At 44.8% G+C, this 17702-nt stretch overlaps 1 protein-coding gene across 3 annotated transcripts in view; it reads left to right on the forward strand.

Annotated features, from left to right (window-relative positions):
* KIZ (kizuna centrosomal protein) overlaps positions 1-17702 on the forward strand; it is a 112942-nt gene that overhangs the window by 51234 nt on the left and 44006 nt on the right. For 2 of the 3 annotated variants that reach the window (XM_081255958.1, XM_081255960.1), the window contains one exon: positions 16509-16622. The exons of the other annotated variant lie outside the window; for it this stretch is intronic. In XM_081255958.1, the coding sequence (XP_081112084.1) occupies positions 16509-16622 (114 nt within the window). The remainder of the gene's footprint in view (positions 1-16508; positions 16623-17702) is intronic. 3 annotated transcript variants of the gene reach the window in all.

Raw genomic sequence — 17702 nt, forward strand, 5'->3', positions numbered from 1 at the left:
CACATCCTCACCACCATTTGGTGTTATCAGTGTTCTGGATTTGGGCCATTCTTATCGTGTGCAGTGGTATTTCATTGTTTTATGTATGTATGTATGTATGTATGTATGTATGTATGGCTGTTCTATGTGGCTTGTGGGATCTTAGGGTCCTGACCAGAGATTGAACTCATGCCTCCTGCAGTGGAAGCATGAAGTCTTAACCAGACCGCCAGGGATTTCCCCTCATTGTTGTTTTAATTTGCATTTCCTTGATGACATAGGATGTGGAACATCGTTACATATGCTTATTTACTGTATGTACATCTTCTTTGGTGAGATTTCTCATAAGGTCTTTGGCCCAGTTTTAGTTGAGCTGTTATTTTTCTTACTGTTGAATTTTAAGAGTTCTTTATATATTTTGGATAATAGTCCTTTATCAAACATGTCTTTTGCAAATATTTTCTCCCAGTATGTGGGTTGTCTTCTCATTCTCTTGGCGTTATCTTTTGTAGAGTATGAGTTTTTCCTTTTAATCAAGTCCAGCTTATCAATTAATTCTTCCATGGATCCATGCCTTTGGTGTTGTATCTAAAAAGTCATCGCCATATCCAAAGTCATTTAGGTTTTCTCTTATGTTATCTTTTAGGAGTTTTATAGTTTTGTGTTTTACGTTTAGAACTGTGAACCATTTTGAGTAAATTTTTGTGAAGGGTATGTCTGTGTTTGGATTCTTTTCTTTTTTTTTTTTTTTTTTGCATGTGGATGTCCACTTGTTACAGCATGTTGATGAAAAGTTAACTTTTGGGGGGCTGGTTATCTTTCATTTGAAGATATTTTTTTATTGAGATATAATTGACATATAACTTTATATTAGTCTCAGGTATACAACATAGTGATTTGATATTGGTATACATTGCAAAATGATCATCACAGTAAGGCTAGTAACATCCAGCACCACACATAGTTAAAAATTTTTTTTATTGGGAAAATTTTAAGGATTTACTCTCTTAACAACCTTCAAATATATACTACAGTATTATTAACTATAGTCACCATGCTCTATGTTACATCCCCAGAACTTATTTTATAACTGGAAGTTTGTACACTTTACTGCCTTCACCCATTTGGCCTCCTCCCACCCTTTGCCCACCTCTGGCAACCACCAAACCACCAATCTGTTTTCTGTATCTATTAATTGAGGTTTTTTTTAAGATACTACATATAAGTGAGATCATACAGCATTTGTCTTTCCCTGACTGATTTATTTCACTTAGCATAATGCCCTCAAAGTCCCATCCATGTTGTCACAAATTGCAGGATTTCCTTCTTTTTTATGGCTGAATAATATTCCATTGTAAGTATATAGCACAATTTCTTTATCCACTCATCCATCACTGGACACTTAAGTTGCTTCCATATCTTGACTATTGCAAATGATGCTTCAGTGAACCTGGGGGTGTGTATATCTCTTCAAGTTAGTGTTTTCATTTCCTTCAGATAAATACCCAGAACTGGAATTGCTGGATCATATGGTAGTTCTATTTTTAATTTTTTGAGGGACCTCCATACTGTTTTCCATAGTGGCTGCACCAATTTACATTCCCACCAACAGTGCACAAGGGTTCCCCTTTCTCTCCCTTTTCTCCTTGCCAACACTTGTTATTTCTTTTCTTTTTGATGATAGCAATTCTAACATGTGTAAGATGATATCTCATTGTGGTTTTTATTGCATTTCCCTGATGATCACTGATGTTGAGAACCTTTTCATGTACTTGTTGGCTATCTGTATATCTTCTTTGGAAGGATGTCTATTCAGATCCTCCGCCCATTTTTAATCAGATTGTTTGGGTTTTTTGCTGTTAAGTTATATGAGTTCTTTATATATTTTGGATATTGACCCCTTATCAGACAAATGATAGGCACATATTTGCTCCCATTCAGTAGGTTGCCTTTGTATTTTGTTGCTGGCTTCCTTTGCTGTGTAGAATTTTTTTAGTTTGATATCATCCCACTTGTCCATTTTTGCTTTTGTTGCCTGTGCTTTTGGTGTCATATCCAAGATATCTTTGCTAAGACCAGTTTCAGGTAGCTTTTCTCCTATGTTTTCATCTAGGAGTTCTGCAGCTTCAGTTCTTACATTTAAGTCTTTAATCCATTTTGAGTTGATTTTTGTATGGTGTAATATAAGGGTCCAGCTTTGTTCTTTTGCATGTAGCTATCCAGTTTTCCAACACCATTTGTGGAAGAGATTGTCTTTTCCCCATAGTGTATTTTCCCCATCGTGACACTCTTGTCAAAGATCAGTTGGCTGTATGTGCATGGCTTTATTCTGTTCCATTTGTCTATGTCTATATTTATGCCAGTACCATGCTGTTTTGATTACTGTAGCTTTGTAATATGTTTTAAAACAAGAAAGTGAGTCCTCCTGCTTTGTTCTTTTTTCTCAATATTATTTTGGCTATTCAGAGTCCTTTGTGGTTCCAAATGAATTTTAGGATTGTTTGCTATTTTTCTGTAAAAAATGCCACTGGGAGGTTGAGGGATTGCATTGAATCTGTAGATCATGTTGGGTAGTATATACATTTTAACAGCATTAAGTCTTCAAACCCATGAACACAAGTTGTCTTTCCATTTATTTGTGTTTTCTTTAATTTCTTTCAACAGAGTTTTGTAGTTTTCGATGTACAACTTGCCTCCTTGGTTAAGTTTATTTTTAAGTATTTTGTTCTTTTTGCTTTTTGTTTTTTAACAACGTAACAGGAGTAACAGTTTTTTTAAAAATATTTATTTATTTATTTGGCTGCATCGGGTCTTAGTTGTGACATGCGGGATCTAGTTCCCTGACCAGGGATCAAACCCGGGGTCCCCTGCATTGGGACCACAAGGGAAGTCCCTGTTTTGTTCTTTTATGCTATTGTAAATGGGATTATTTTCTTAATTTCCCCTTTAGATTGTTCATTGTATAGAAATGCAACTGATTTTTTGTGTGTTGACTTTGTATCCTGCAACTCTACTGAATCATCATAGTATAAATGCGTTTTAAAGCCATGGGCCCTGAGAGGACCATTAGGAAGTAAGCATACATAGGAAAGCAGCCCAAGGCCTGACTCCACATTCAAGGTCAGGAAGATCAGAAGGAACCAGAAAAGGAGTCTGGGAGGAGTCTGCAGTGAAGAGTGAGGAGAACTGAGGGCCAGGCTTGTGCTATAGATGCCAAGTAGAGTGTTTTAAGTGGGGTTTAGAGAGATTAAATAACCTTCCTAGGGCACACAGCTGGCTGGAGGTGCAGGTGATGTCCAGCCTGGCGGGCAGATGCCAGAATTCATGCTCCTAATTTCTGTGCTCTGCCATGCAAATCACAACCATGACGGTGGTGGTGTTCCCTTCAGTAGCACCAACTCTGTACCAGACACTGTTGTGAGAGCTTTATTTATAATAACCCATTTATTCCTATTGCCATCGTCATCTTATAGAGGCGGAAACTGAGAAACAGAGAGGTTGTTCAGAGTCACAAAGTGGCTCAGTGTGCTTTGAACTCAGCCGTCTGGGTCCAGAGTCTGCATTCTTAACTGTCTGTCAATTATTCTCTCCACTGCCTACATAACTGGAGTGTCATCAAGGATAATATTTCATAAGTTTGAATAAGGAAGCTCAAGAAACAAATAGATTCTTTAATTAGAAAAAGAAAAGAAAACCAAGCAGCGGCAGTTTGACCTTTGGCTCTGTGCATATTGATTTTTGTGCCTTCCAGCCTCAAATAAGCTGATGAAGTGCTATGTACCTTTCTTCCAGCTTGAACAAAGTACTTGCAGAGTTGCTTTGTTCTTCCTCCCCCTGGAGCATGCCTGAAAGCTAAATGTAATACTGCCTTTTAAGCTAAGTCAAATGAAAGCCTTGGTTTCTCAAGGTCCTAAAAATGCGATCACATAGATTGAATCTCATCCAGTGATTTTAATTTAGCCCCTCTCAGAAGTTAAATATAGGAAGGAAATTCTTGCATCTGAGAAAGACTTACTGGTGGAAATCATGTTGCCTGGAGTAATAGGTTACAACCAAATTCTTTAGGATTTACCCAGCGTTCACTTTTAGAGGAGCTGGAAGCACATTGATAAATGCAGTGTTCCTTCTGATGGGATGGCACCTGCAGATATCTGTTCTCAGCTGTTTTTTTCCTTCACTGTCGCTTGTTTTTCCTGGACATGACCTCTGCCCCTCAGTACAGGTGCTCCCTTGAGCTTTTTCTTGCCACTCCACATATTCTGGCTTTTGTTCTCAAAGTAAGGCTGTGAATTACACTTCTGGAAAAAAATAGCCCCGTGCCGGGGTTGGGGTGGGGTGGGCAGTGCATCCCCTTCACGTTCTACCTGGCACTTCATTCTCCAGTCTTGCCTGTGCCTCTCCTGTTAGCTCATCTGTTTTGATCTGAAAAATCTGAGACTTTTCTTATCTTTGTTTTGGTTTAAATTTTTAAAGTCCATAACCAGGTTTTCAAGAGGGTAGTAATCCTGAGACCTGATTGTCAGCAGAGTAGGCAGTAATTACAGCCATTATCACCTGGTGTGTATACAGATGTTAAAAGAACTCTCCATTGGCCAGCCTCAGCCTGGTGTCCCACCTTTGCCAGCCATCTCATCACAGGCTGCTGGCCTCAGTCAGAAGAGGTGACCTGGAGCGAAGGCAGTGTGGGGAATGCTGAGAAGCACTTGCAAAGGTTACAAAAGAGCCGCTTTCACCAGCAAGACAGGTCTGCTGATGAAAATTTCCTCCATTTTTGTTTGATTACTTATTCCAGTTCTTAAGTGCTTATATGTATATTCAGGTTTTCATGTATTTTGAGTCAGTTTTGAAAATCTATAGTGTACTAGAAAGAGATCCATTTTCTAAGTTTTCAAATTTCTGGGCATATTTTATATTTCAGAATTTCTACTTTGTCAATAATTATGTCCCCTTTCTTCTTTGCTCTTTTTTGGAATGACTTTTATATATATAAAATGTATGAGTTTCAGGAAGAAACCTAAAGAGGATTTACATTTGCTCCTGGCAGCGTCTCGGGCAGAAGCAGTCCTGGGTTACTTTCATCCAAGTCTGAGGATTGAGATGGGTTGAAGCCAGGCTTTGGTCCCTCTGAGGGCCAGACTATATCTGTTTCACCCTTATCTGTAGGAAGTAGCCCTATGAGTTTCCAGTGCCAAGTGTGGATGGTTTATTAGGGTTCCCCTTCCTTTGTGGACCTGGACTTGAGTTTTTATTCTCTTGCTCTCTGAGGTCATCCAAAGCTCCACTCAGCTTCTCACACTATTAGCTACCTTTTCAGAAATTGACATGTGCCCTTCAAAGAAAAGGTGCCCCCAAATGTTAGGCTCATCTCTCTGAATTTCCTTTTTCTCTAGATTTTGATCCTGTAGTTCTTTCCTACTTTATCTCTCTAATGTTATCAAAGACATATTTTTATATATTTTTTGGTCTTAATTCAAGGATTAGCTTGCATTACCAACAAGAAGCTGAAGTCCTTATCTTAGGTACTTTTTAAGATAAGTGTTATTACTGAAGGATAGCATGCATGCAGAAAAGTGAACAAACCTTGAATATGCTGCTCTACTAATTATGACAGGTGAATACGTGGTCACCCCGCCCAGGCAAGAAACAGCATCAGCACCCAAGCCTCCCCCTCCCTTCCCCACCGTGTCCCCTGCTCCCGTCTCCCTCACAGTTACTTCTGCTTGGCTGCTGCTTCCTTTCTGAAGACCTAGGAAACCGGATCTCATTTGGCCGCTTTCACTTTTAATTATGAAACGCATAGTTTGGGCCACATCATTTCTAATTTGGTTTGCCCTTTACCTTTTAAATCTGTTCCTGGGACGGCTTTCTCCCTTTGCATGACATCTTTCTTCCCTTGTGATGAGCCCTCTCGAGTCTGTTAACAATTTGTCCCTTCAGATTGTACACAATACTTTCTTGTTTTCCTGTGTGTGATTTCTAGAAAGCCTTCCAAACTGATGACCATGTGCTGACACGTAGAATATGCTATTTCAGGATGTGGTTGTGTTTTATATACATTTATGAACAATTACCCAGAATATGAACCTGTTGCCTTATTTTATTTCTCGTATCAGGCTAGCCCTGCCCCTGATTCCCTTTCTTGAACTAGAAACGATCACAAGAAACAAATCAGGAATTGTTTGGTTTGGAATGTTCTCTTGATCTCTCCTTGCTCTAGACATATCGTGAAATTGCAGGAACAGTGGCAGAGCCATAACCTATTGTGACTGTGATCTTAGATCTCCTTTTGGCTGGTATCACCATTGACTAATCGAACTTGACTTCTCAGTTCTCATTTATCACCTTCATCAGATTCACTTTTTCGCCACAAGCACCGGGTACAGTGGCTGGCATATGTTGGCATCTGATAATTAATTAGTTCATGGTGATCTGATATGATGGTTCCAGAAGTCAGGACTCAGGGATGTCCATGAGGTAAAACAGGAATGGCCAACCTTTTTTTAAAGTTAGAAATGAACTTGGCTTCTGTCTCTCCCACTTCTGACTCTTGGCAGTTTGGTAGATCTAATTTCTAGCATCGAAGAATCAGAATCCTGACAAAATGGACATTTTATTTTAGTTGGTCCTTTTCATTGAGAAATGGTGGGTATCGTGCCGTGTAAGCATAGCTTGTGCTTCGCATCAGCATGTGAGGTCCCCAGTGAGGCCCCAGAACTCAGAGTTCACCCAGGAAATAATCATCCAAATGGGTGTGATAAGTTTTCCTTAAAAATGAGATACCTTCCAGAAACAAGGTAATCAGAACTGAAAATGTATCATAAAGGAAAACCCTAGTCTGAGCAGCTGTGGGGGACTCTCTGAAGCCAGGATGTGTGAGCAGCGGGAACAAGGTCTGCCTGCAGCGGGAAGGGAAGGCCAGAGGCAGAACTGGGTAGTTGTGTGTTCAGCGCCGCTCTGGGGAGAGAAGCGCTGAGTCCAGGGCTGGACAGCCCTGAAGACGTCTGGGGTGGGACAGTGGTGTTTTCCACACTCCACCCTGACCTACCTGAAATCTTTAATATCTCTTTAGGGATAGGCTTGGGTTGTTCTATAAACTTACTATGCTAATATTTGCAACAGTGCTAAGAACCTCTGTCATCTTTGAGTGGGGAGGGGGGCAGCTGCCTGTTTCATGGCCCCAGAGCTCCCTCTCCTGTTGCTCTCCCAGCTTGTCGACAAGGTGGCCTCTTACTCCCCTCCTCACTCCAAGTGGAAGGATGCTTTTTGCTGCCCTGATAGTCCCCGTTCAACTCCATTCAGAGCTCACTTCCAGAGTTTGTCCTCAGGGCAGACGGCTCCGCACCCACTGCAGTCCCCTCTCCTCACCCTGAAGTGGACCTGGGGACCCCCTTCCAGGTGGGCTGCCCAACTCGGAGGTTCGCGTGCTTGGGCCCAGCAGTGGGGCCTCTGCCTCCATGGCTCTGACCGCACCATGTGGCCACGCCCTGCACAGTCCCTGGGGCCATGGCAGCACCCACTGGCTCTACCCAGGCCTGCACTTCACCGTGAGCCCTGCCCAAGTTGGGTGGATGATGATGGGGAGGGGTCCTCAGAGCAAAACTGGGATCTGTCGGGTGGCAAACATCAACACTTCCCTCCTCTCTGTTTTGTTGCCGTTTTATTCCTCCTCTTCGGTTCCTCATGGCTCAGCTTCCCTGTTCGTAATCACCTTAACTGATATTTCCCACCTTTGAAGAACAGTCTTTGAGCCATTGATGATAGGCTTCTGGAAAAACCAAATTCATTTTAAGGTGGGATTAGAGAAGGCACATTGGAGCTTGAGACCTGAGTGGGAGGCTTCCCTTCAGGGGAGCTTTGCGGGGAGGGTGTGCAGGTAGGCCAAGCAGATAAGACAACCGAAAACCCAAAGGGAAGCAAAAAGTGAGGCCTTGATATGTTTTCTTGTACTTTTACAGTTGATCTCACCATTTTCAGTCCCTGCTGGGCGACTTACCTTAACCTCCAGGAGAGCTGTGACGAGGAGTCCTGAACCCCCGTCTTCTACGGCTTCCAACTAATTCTCATTATTTTCTCACTGCTCTCCCTCGTCAGGGTAATTTGTTTTAATTTGCTTGTCATTTTGATGGACTGAATGTGTGTCTAAATCTGCTGCTTAAAGCAATGCTAGACTGGTTTTCTCCATGGCAGTGATGCTCAGACATATTCCACTGGCATTACCCTGCAGTGAGTAAAGTGGTCTTTTCCAACTTTGTAGAAAATGAATCTTTGTAATTTTGAGAACTTTCTCAAAATCATTTCCCTAAAACTTTGGTACCTGCTATAGCTTGCCTACTAGGAGATAACAAAATGAGTGAGAGTGCCAAATGAATAAGGACGAAAATATGGAAGCAGCTGATTTTGTTAGCTTTGACAGATTGGCTTTTTATCATGGATATATGTTTGATTTTTATATTGTACATATATATTCATTGTCCGCTTGTAAAAGTTTTTCAGATTTGTGTGATGAAACGAAGTACATTAGTACATTCTGGTGTTTTGCAGAAAGTTCTGTGAACTCCAGGTGTTCGGCCACCTTAAACGCTGAAAAGCACTACTTTCCAGGACCATCGAATCCCTAAACGAATTTTTTATGGTATTGAATCATGGCACTGATGGTCCTTACTGATCAGCTGAAATACAGATTACAAGGACATGTGCTGTCCATGGTTGTTTGGGGCATTATTACATCTGTAATCACGAGCACGCTGGGAATTGGTTTCCACCGTTTTGAAAAGTGCACTTACCTGGAATTAGGGATGTGCTTGTCTGACATCCCCTGAACCCCGACACTGACTAGAGAAGCCTTTTCACCTGGTTCCCAGCGTCTACCCAGGAGGGCCAGTTAACTTGGATTGTTTCCCTGCTTGCATCCTGCCTGCCTCTCCTCCACAGTTAATCCATTTGTTCATTCACAATGATGATTTGGTATCATCCACTTTCTTGTTTCTTGTTTCTTCTTTTTGTCTTTGGCATCACTTAAGCAGCTTCTTGGGTGAGTGAGCATTTGAATAATAAAGTGATTCACCTTCTTCATAGTAATACAGTATTGCCTCTCTGAAGGGCCCAGCAGCAAGTGGGCACAGTCTTTTCCTGCAGTCCTGTGTTTGATTTCTACTGACTCCTACAGCAGAGGGCAAGCGTTAATAGCCAAGTGTTCAGTCTCTTTCCTGCAGGTCCCTCCCTGGGTGCTGCTACTGCCATTTCAGTGGCGTCATTGAGGTGGACCCAGAACACTGAGTCAGTGACTGCCAGGGACCCCACTCCCATTCATCAGACTTAATTGGCCTTGAAGGAGTCTCATACGTCCCTTCTAGGTGAGAAGCGACATAAACACTAACTTATTTCAGGGTCTGAACGTTGCCTGAGCCTCAGCGACCCATCCACCACCCATCATGCCTTCTGGTCTCCCTCTGGTGGTGAAGCCACGCTGGCCCAGCCTGAGCTGGAGACCCTCCTGGTCTCTTCTCCTACAGACGCCCCCCTGCGCATACGCGCGCGCACACACACACACACACGCACACACACGTACACGTGTGGAGACAGACGTGTACCAGCACGGCGAAAGTCTGATGTTTGGTTTTAGGGTCCCCCATCAGTCATTAAGCCCCAGCAAAGATGGTTCTACCCTGACAGTAAAAGATACCCCTTTACCAAAAGCACCTTCTCACGTTTAATTATAGAACCAATGATGATGTCTAATAAAAAAAAATTTTTTTACTATGTTCATAGTATTTTTTAAACTTTTCCAAAATACACGGCCTGATTGTATTAAACTTTTGAAAGGCATCAGGTTGTCTGATGATAAGTCATTTACCCTGCATGTTCATTTTGGCAGCAGAGATTTAAAGCCAGGTCACTGTAGGTAACTGGCTCCATAAATCTGTTGTATGCACCTCAGATTGGAGAGCACAGCCAGCACCCTAATGACGACACCCCTCAGGTGACACGTCAGGGATTTAACAGAAACCCAAGGAGCAAATGTTTCCAGCCTTCATCCTCCCAGCAGGGTGGATTTTTATCAACCTGGGTGTTACGTTTGGGACCCACAGAGATTCTTGGCTACTAAGAACTCGTTCTGGGTTCAGGCGGGTTCTCTCTTGTGAAGGCTGGAGGGGATCACCAGTTAGAAAGGGGGCCTTCCAGCGCCTCATTAAGGAACTTTAAATCCGGTGGTCAGGGAGAGGGAGTAGTTCTGAGAATTGAAGTGGGGCAGGATAAGGAGATCTGTTTGGAGGCCAGCGAGGGGGAAAAGGCAGGGGTTTTGCTCGTGCAGCCTCTGCTGCTTTAAATAAAGAGCACGCTCGCAGGCCCGGGTGCCCCACACGGCAAGCCCCGCGATCCCAGCTGTCAGCGCCCTCACACGGCCTCCAGGTGAAGAGAAGGAGCCCTTGTTTCCCGGGTGAAGAGAGGAGTCTTGTTCGTGACCCCTGGCCCGCGGCCGCCGCAGACCCCCACCCCCGCCGCTGGCCTTTGTGCTGCCGCCCCCTCCTCCCCTCCCTCCGGCTTTGTGCTCCCTTCGAGTGGCCCCCCCCCGGAAGGGACCACCCAGGGGGTTGCACAATGGGGGCCTAGGTAGCCACCAAAACATAGGTTTCCTAAGACAGCCCATGAAAAGAAAAATACTGTTTAACTATGTACATGTTTGTCCTTTCTACAACCGTTTTGTGTGGCCAACAAAACCCCACGTCCAGACCCTGCCTCGGCCGCACCTACAGCTGTTCCGGCCACCGGGCGTCAGGCTTGGGATCCTTGCTCCCAGTTCCTGTTCCCAGGGTGCTAATTCTTCATGCTGGTTACGTTGACGCGTTTGGATTGATGGTCAGGAAGTTTGATAGCAAAGCAAACAAATTACGCTGGCCTGATGAAACTGTTTATCAGTCGTCCTCAGAGTTGGTGGCTTGGCGTGGCTCCTGGGTGAAATGTGTCTGTAAGACTACCCAACAAAAGCTGGCAGCCCAGAATTCAGTTCTCAATAGCCATTTACACCTCGGTAAAAGGATTAGCGCTGGCCGATTGCTACCCTGTTTAAATCTTAATTTGCATCTTTATGGAGGTAGGGCTTCTTCGGGCCTCTCTGCTTCTGGGTTGTGTTTGTGTACCTGTGGGTGGGGTGTCACTAGAGGTTTTCTCTTATTGGCAAAGGTGCTAAATTGCTTCAGGAGGACCAGTAAGCTACACAAATTGAATTAGTGGCTCGGGTTTTGACTGACAACAGTCGGCTTTGGTTCATTAGTTATATTTTGCAGCAGTTGTGGGCTTTGAGCATTAGGTACGTGAATGCATTCGGTTACTTCTGTTTAAGAACCTCATGGATCTTAGGAGGATTTTTAAATGTTCATTGTAATCAACAAATTTCCGTGGGAATCAAATGCAGAAAACCAGGCCTGGGATCTGATAAAATGATAGTTTTTAAATCATCTTTTCTATCCAGACCATGTGTTCTTAGTGAAAAGATCAAAGCCACTTATGTTTCAAAAGGAAGGTAGGACTGAAGCCGTGAGTTTCCAGGCGGGGTTTCTGCGAGCTCCGGAATCGGATGTAGACAGTCCCTCTGGGTTGTCCCCTTCCCACCCTCACGTGTGGGTTATTCCTCAGTGACAGGCTCACCATCCACGGCCACCTCTGCGAGTGATGCCTGTTTGTTGTTGCTTGTTCTGAAATACAGTTTCCTCCCTAAAACTTTGTTGTGGATGTAACCATCTCCTTTCTGATTCTTCAATTTCGTTAAAAAGACAGTAAACGTAATTCATAAAACTTTTAACAAGTAACACTATAATATGTAAATAAGGTAAGCAAACTTGTCGCTACCTGGAGTCGGGGACCACACCATGCTGACTGCTGTCTTCTGGAGAAAAGGAAGCCCGAAAGTCAAGCTCGCATCACTGCAGCTGAAGCGCATCTGTGCTGAGTCCCCCAAAGATAAGACCCACGGGCATGTGTGAAAGTCATCTGCTACAGTTAAGGAAAAGTTTATTTTCTGTTTGCTAAGAAGTCATTCTCAGCTTGTGATACTGAAAGAAAAAGCATAACACCTTTTCTCCCTTACTTTAAACAAAAAATTCTACCTTAATTTGAGTGCTCACATTAGCCTGATGTGGAATTGCTTTCTTGTAAATTATGTCCTAAATTCTGTGTGACTGAAAAATGAAGCTTTCTTAGAAAGTAATTACTTTAAATTTAGCCAAAAACTTAGAAAGTAATTACTTTATGGACTTCCCTGGTGGCGCAGTGGTTAAGAATCCACCTGCCAATGCCGGGAACACGGGTTCGAGCCCTGGTCCAGGAAGATCCCACATACCGCGGAGCAACTAAGCCCGTGCGCCACAACTACTGAGCCTGCGCTCTAGAGCTCGCGAGCCACAACTACTGATCCCCTGTGCCACAGCTACTGAAGCCTGTGCGCCCTAGAGCCCTGCTCCACAACAAGAGAAGCCACCGCAATGGGAAGCCCACGCACGACAACGAGGAGTAGCCCCTGCTCACCGCAACTAGAGAAAGCCTGCGTACAGCAACGAAGACCCAACACAGCCAAAAATAAATAAATAAATAAAATTTAAAAAAAGTAATTACTTTAAATTTAGCCAAAAACTAATTTTATTTATTGTATACTTAACTATTATTTGATAAAATAAAATATTTTAAAGTGCCGTTTGTGTTTCTAGCAATTGCTTGTCATCCAGCAGGTTTGTCCACTTGCCGGACTTCACAGAAAACAACCAGATGGTAGGGCCCAGTGCCTTGGTGCCAGGCCACATATTCCCCAGGGAAGACTGGACATGGGCTGTCAGGCCATTGCCCTTCCAGCTGAAGTATTTTGGTAGGAATGCAAATAGAAGACATGAAACAAATTGGGGTCTTGAATTCTAAAATAGTATTTTCATAACACATAGTCTTTAATCTTTAGCTCAGTACACTGTGTGAATTATTTAAGAGTTATTTTCAGCAAAGGATTGTTGGATATTTTGCAAACTAAAGTCTATCCCATGGGGAGATAACTGTTAGAAATCTCAACACAGACCAACTTGTCAAGGTTCGGAGTTAATATGGCATTGGCCGTAGCTCCATGGGGACAGTTCAGTGCTTGCGGCCGTCTAATTGACCACTGTCTTGTTGATCACTCGTTGCCGAGCCCTGGAAGCCCCAGACTGCTGTGACACCAACGTGTAAAAACAGGCTGTGACGACAGGCGTGTCATGAATTCCCTAATCTGTGTTTAAATCTTGGCCCGTCATTCAACACACAGTGTCTTTAAGTGTGTCTTCAGCATCTTGTGAAATCACAAGTCCAGTTGCTGTTCTCAACAGGCCTCTGGTCATGTTGAGAAGGCTCGGCAGACAGGGCATAACTGGAGAGCAGTACAGAGTAGGATTCTGTCTGCGTTGTGCTAGAGGAATTCAGGGATGAGAAAGATCCCTGCGAAGGAGGCAGTGGGAGAAGCTCCCAGACAGATGTGGGGGGAGCTGGTCTAAGCAGGCCTGATGTTTGGACCAACCAGACTAGGAAAGAACGCAGGCGTTTGGCGTGTGGTGGAGCACTGGCCCCACCGTGGTGGTGTCAGGGGCTGGGGGGTGGGCACGGATGCTGGCATCAGGGAGCATTGTCTGTAGGGCGTTTATAACAATAATCAAACCGCTCATCAGCTTTCTCTTCTCATCTTTCCTGAGAATGGCAGAGATAAAATGCTCATCCCTGGAGGGAGGCTGCCCCCACCCCTCCTTAGCACAGTGGCATTAACCAGTGTCTGCCAAGTTCCCTGCTGTACTTGGGTTTGGGAGGAGGTGCGGAAGCCACAGCCCTTGCTCGGGGTTTACCACCTGGTCGGGAAGTGTGTCTAGAGGCATCGTAAGCTGGAGACCCCAAGCCCGCAGAGGGCCCTGTTTGTCAAGCACAGTATTTAACTTTCTTTTGAATAGTTGCCCCATTTTAAAATTTGGGAGATGGCATATAAAAATAAAACTAGTAATTGTGAATTTCTAGCTTCTCGAAAACTGGAAAGATGTAGCCCCAGTGAGACACACATTCCTCAGTGGGAGCCTAGGGTGACTGGCCCTTTGAGGTTGGCATGTGCCCCAGCTTTTAGCATCCTCGGCCCACCAGCCATGGGTGCTTGGGTCCTCCCCCACTGCACTCACACCTGCACGCTCCTCCCCGGCCACCCAGAGCACAGGGTCAGTCCCCTGGCCAGTCTGTCCCTCACCAACCCTATCCAGGCACAGCTGCCAGGAAACCAGCCATGGCTCCAGAATCCACAAGGTTTATCTCCGTTGCCTCGCCAGAGTTTTATACCGAATTTTATTTCCCTTTACTAACCCGTCACCACCAACTGCAGCCGCCACCTGGCCAGACTCATCTCCCTGCTGGTCCCCACACCTCTCTCACCCTGGCATTTCCCGTCACCTTTGCCTTGTGGCTCCTTGGCTTCAGCTATCATCTCTCCTCCATCTGCATCCTGCCCAAGCAGAAGGTCCTCCTCCCACTTCCTGATTGTCTTCCCCTTGTGCGCTCCTTTACTGCTCTGAAATTGGCTTATCTTCCTCTTCTTAAGGGCAGGTCTTGATCTCCGGTGGCCTCAGCCTGCAGCGGCTTGAACAGGGTTTTGGTTCCCAGCCAGAGATTGAGGTCGGGTCACAGCAGTGAGAGTGCTGAATCCTAGCCACTAGACCAGTGGTCAGTGACAAGGCCCTGGCCCTTCGGCTTTGCAGAAAAGAATTCCCACAAAGACAGAAGGTAGTGAAACAAGTAAAGTGTTTATTAGGAGGAAAAAGGGTACAGTACGTGTGGACTCTCAGAGAGAGAGTCATGCCCTTGTGGTAGTTTGAATCACTTGAGTGGGGCATTTCTTCCAGGTTTCTTCTGGCCAGTCATTTTGAGTTGCCTGATTCTGAGTCCATATTTGGTACATCTCAGAGTCCTGCCATGTGCATGCGCATCTCTCAGCCAAGATGGATGCCAGCGAAGAGGCCTGTGGGTAGGTTGGCATCACTCCCCTTTTGACCTCCAAGGAGCTTTCTAGGTGGGCAGGTCTCTTTGACTTCGAGAATAAGAAATATGTGGTCTTTTATCTGGGCAGGGCCCAGGCTCTTCTCTCGATTGTCCTGCTATTTTCATCTTGGAGTATCGGTCCACAGGGAACGAACTCCAGCTGTTTACCCCGGGGGTGGGGGGCATCTATCTCCTGCCTCAGTCTCATTCTGTGAATTGGTTGGCGACAAGATAAAGCCTTCCAGCGAGAATCAGGACCCAGATTTTGCCTTAGGAAAAGCAGGTATCCATAGGTGCTGTCAGTCCCACTGGCCAGGAGTCCAGGACGTGTGGGGCAGCAGAGCTCAGGAGTGAAGGACCCAACAGGGTCTGGCCCATAGGGATGGAGACTCCAGGCTTAGCTTTTAGACAGGAGCTCGGGACTTGGCAAGGAGCTGGAGTACCGACAGGGTGGTCTGGAGTCGAGAACAGGGCTTGAATCTGGGAGCCCATTTCTATTTCCTGCCCAGGGTGGAAACCTGCTCCAGAGTGGGGGTGGGTCCGTACCTCCAGTGTACAGGAGGAGCAGGTCTTTTTCATCCTTGCATCATCGGGCGCATGGCCATTGAATAGATCTAGTAACTTAACCAACCTTTGCACTAACTACAAATTAGTAGTACTTTGCTAATGAACATTGGTTTATAAGTTGCTTCATTTTCCTTTGGGGGTATGTATTGAATCTTCCCAAGTACACATGTGATCAGTTCCTTTAAAGGAGAAATACTGTTTTGTCTTTGATATCTTCTCCCATAGCTTTTTAGAATCATGCAAACAGACATTTTTTTTTTTAAAGGAAGTTACTAGCCAATCTCTTTGGAGGCTGTTGTGGCCCTATGACCGACCTAACCTAAAACAGTGGCCAAACTGTTAACGCTCCACCAGTCCCCCCGTGGACTGCAAATAGATGATGAGGGCTAAATCCCTCTTTCCACTCCTTCCTGTTCTTACTAAGAATAAAGAAAATGTTGCAGTGGGATCTGAATGGAGAAATAATAGTCATTTTTCTACATTCAGAAATAGAGGACGTAACCTGTACTTCAGCCAGCAGTTTTCAATTTCTCAACAGTGACAATTTAAGTAAACTTCATGTGAGTTGAGGAGCTCTAACTTTGTTATGATTGACAATGTAAAATTAGCCTTTTCTGCTGTTAAGATTATCTGGCATTCCTATCAGTCAGGTGGCATGTGGAATGAGATTGCACAGCTGTGGATTTGAACATCGTTAAAGTCTTCAAAGGGTTAAAAGCGACTTCCTCTGATGGATTTAAAACTGCCACATACACACAAACAAGTTTTTCAAACCACCCCGTTTTACATCTCTGTCGAGAGACAGTCTAGTTGCTGCGTTTTTATGTCTAGATTATATTACAGATATATTTCAATAAACCATGAGGAACCACCATAGATTCTAGAAGCTGGCCGTCTGTGCTTAAATAAACATCTCCTGCAGCACCTGTTTTATTTTATAGGCTCTGTAATCACAGTGACATTCTGAGAAAAGACCTTGACGCCTGTGAAGCAGCTGTCCTTCACCAGATCCCCAGACTCTCCCCTGGGGGTGGCGGCGACAAAAAGCAAGTCAGGTATGACTGTTGTCAAGTTGCTGCTGTGGTGGGTCGGCCCTTGTTCCCAGATAAGGGTCTCAAAACACTGGTCCACATGATCAGCACTGTGCTGGGCGCTTGTAGCATCAATTTAACTGTGGCTTCACCATCTACTTCTTTGTGAATGTGTCTGTTTTTCATTGTTAATTGGGTATATCTACTCAACCCCTGCCCATAACAACATTTTTAGGCTTACTTGGGGGGAGGGAAGATGGGTAGGCTTTGTCTGGCATGTTAGCATACCTTGGTGAACGCCCAGGTTATCCAGCAAAGCCACCATCTAGAGGGATGTCCTTAGCAGGTCCAAACCCCAGATAGGTTCCTAAATTTCCAAGGTCATGCTAGTGATACAGACCCCTAAGTATGTTCCTTTACCAACAGCATCGACAAGCCCTGGGAGCTTATTAGAAATGCACGTTCTTGGGTCCCACCCCAGATCCACTGAATCAGGAGTCTGGAGGTGGGGCCCAGCCATGCAGGGTTTGAATGAGTGTTTAACTCTGCTTCCTCAAGTTCGAGAGCAGCGCTCGGAGGACGTGCCTTAAATGGCTAGAAAGCTGGGGTGAGCGAGTGGGGGTTAATCATTTGCAGGGTGGTTGGCGCATACGAACCATGATTCTTGTACGTCCTTCCTAAATCAGATAGAAATCGATCCTTCCACCCACCTTCTCGGCACTCTAGGTGTCTTCTCATGCATGGCCTCAGAAGCTTCGTGGCATCTGGGCTTCTTAATTGAATTTGCAAAATTACAGGTGTGTAGTATGTATAATGGTTTGTCCAGTGCTGGCCCCTGGTAGGTGCTTGACTCATGGTACGTGAATGTTACCAGTGTCCTAACCCCGATTTTTATTCTGGGGACTAACTACATTTCCTGTTTATGAAGTAGGTCCCCACCGTTTTGCAGCAGAGAACAAATGACAGCTCAGGTGTGGTCAGCCATCTGAAAGGGCCTTGACTGGCCAGGAGAGCCAGAGGGGCTTTGGGTCTGGTTGTCTAACATCCGGCCTCGTCTTCTCTCCCTTCCACATGCCACACAGGCACTTTTATGTAATGATATAA

This window comes from Mesoplodon bidens (genome assembly GCF_964165515.1).
Source record: "Mesoplodon bidens genome assembly, chromosome: 15".
Lineage (NCBI taxonomy): Eukaryota > Metazoa > Chordata > Mammalia > Artiodactyla > Ziphiidae > Mesoplodon > Mesoplodon bidens.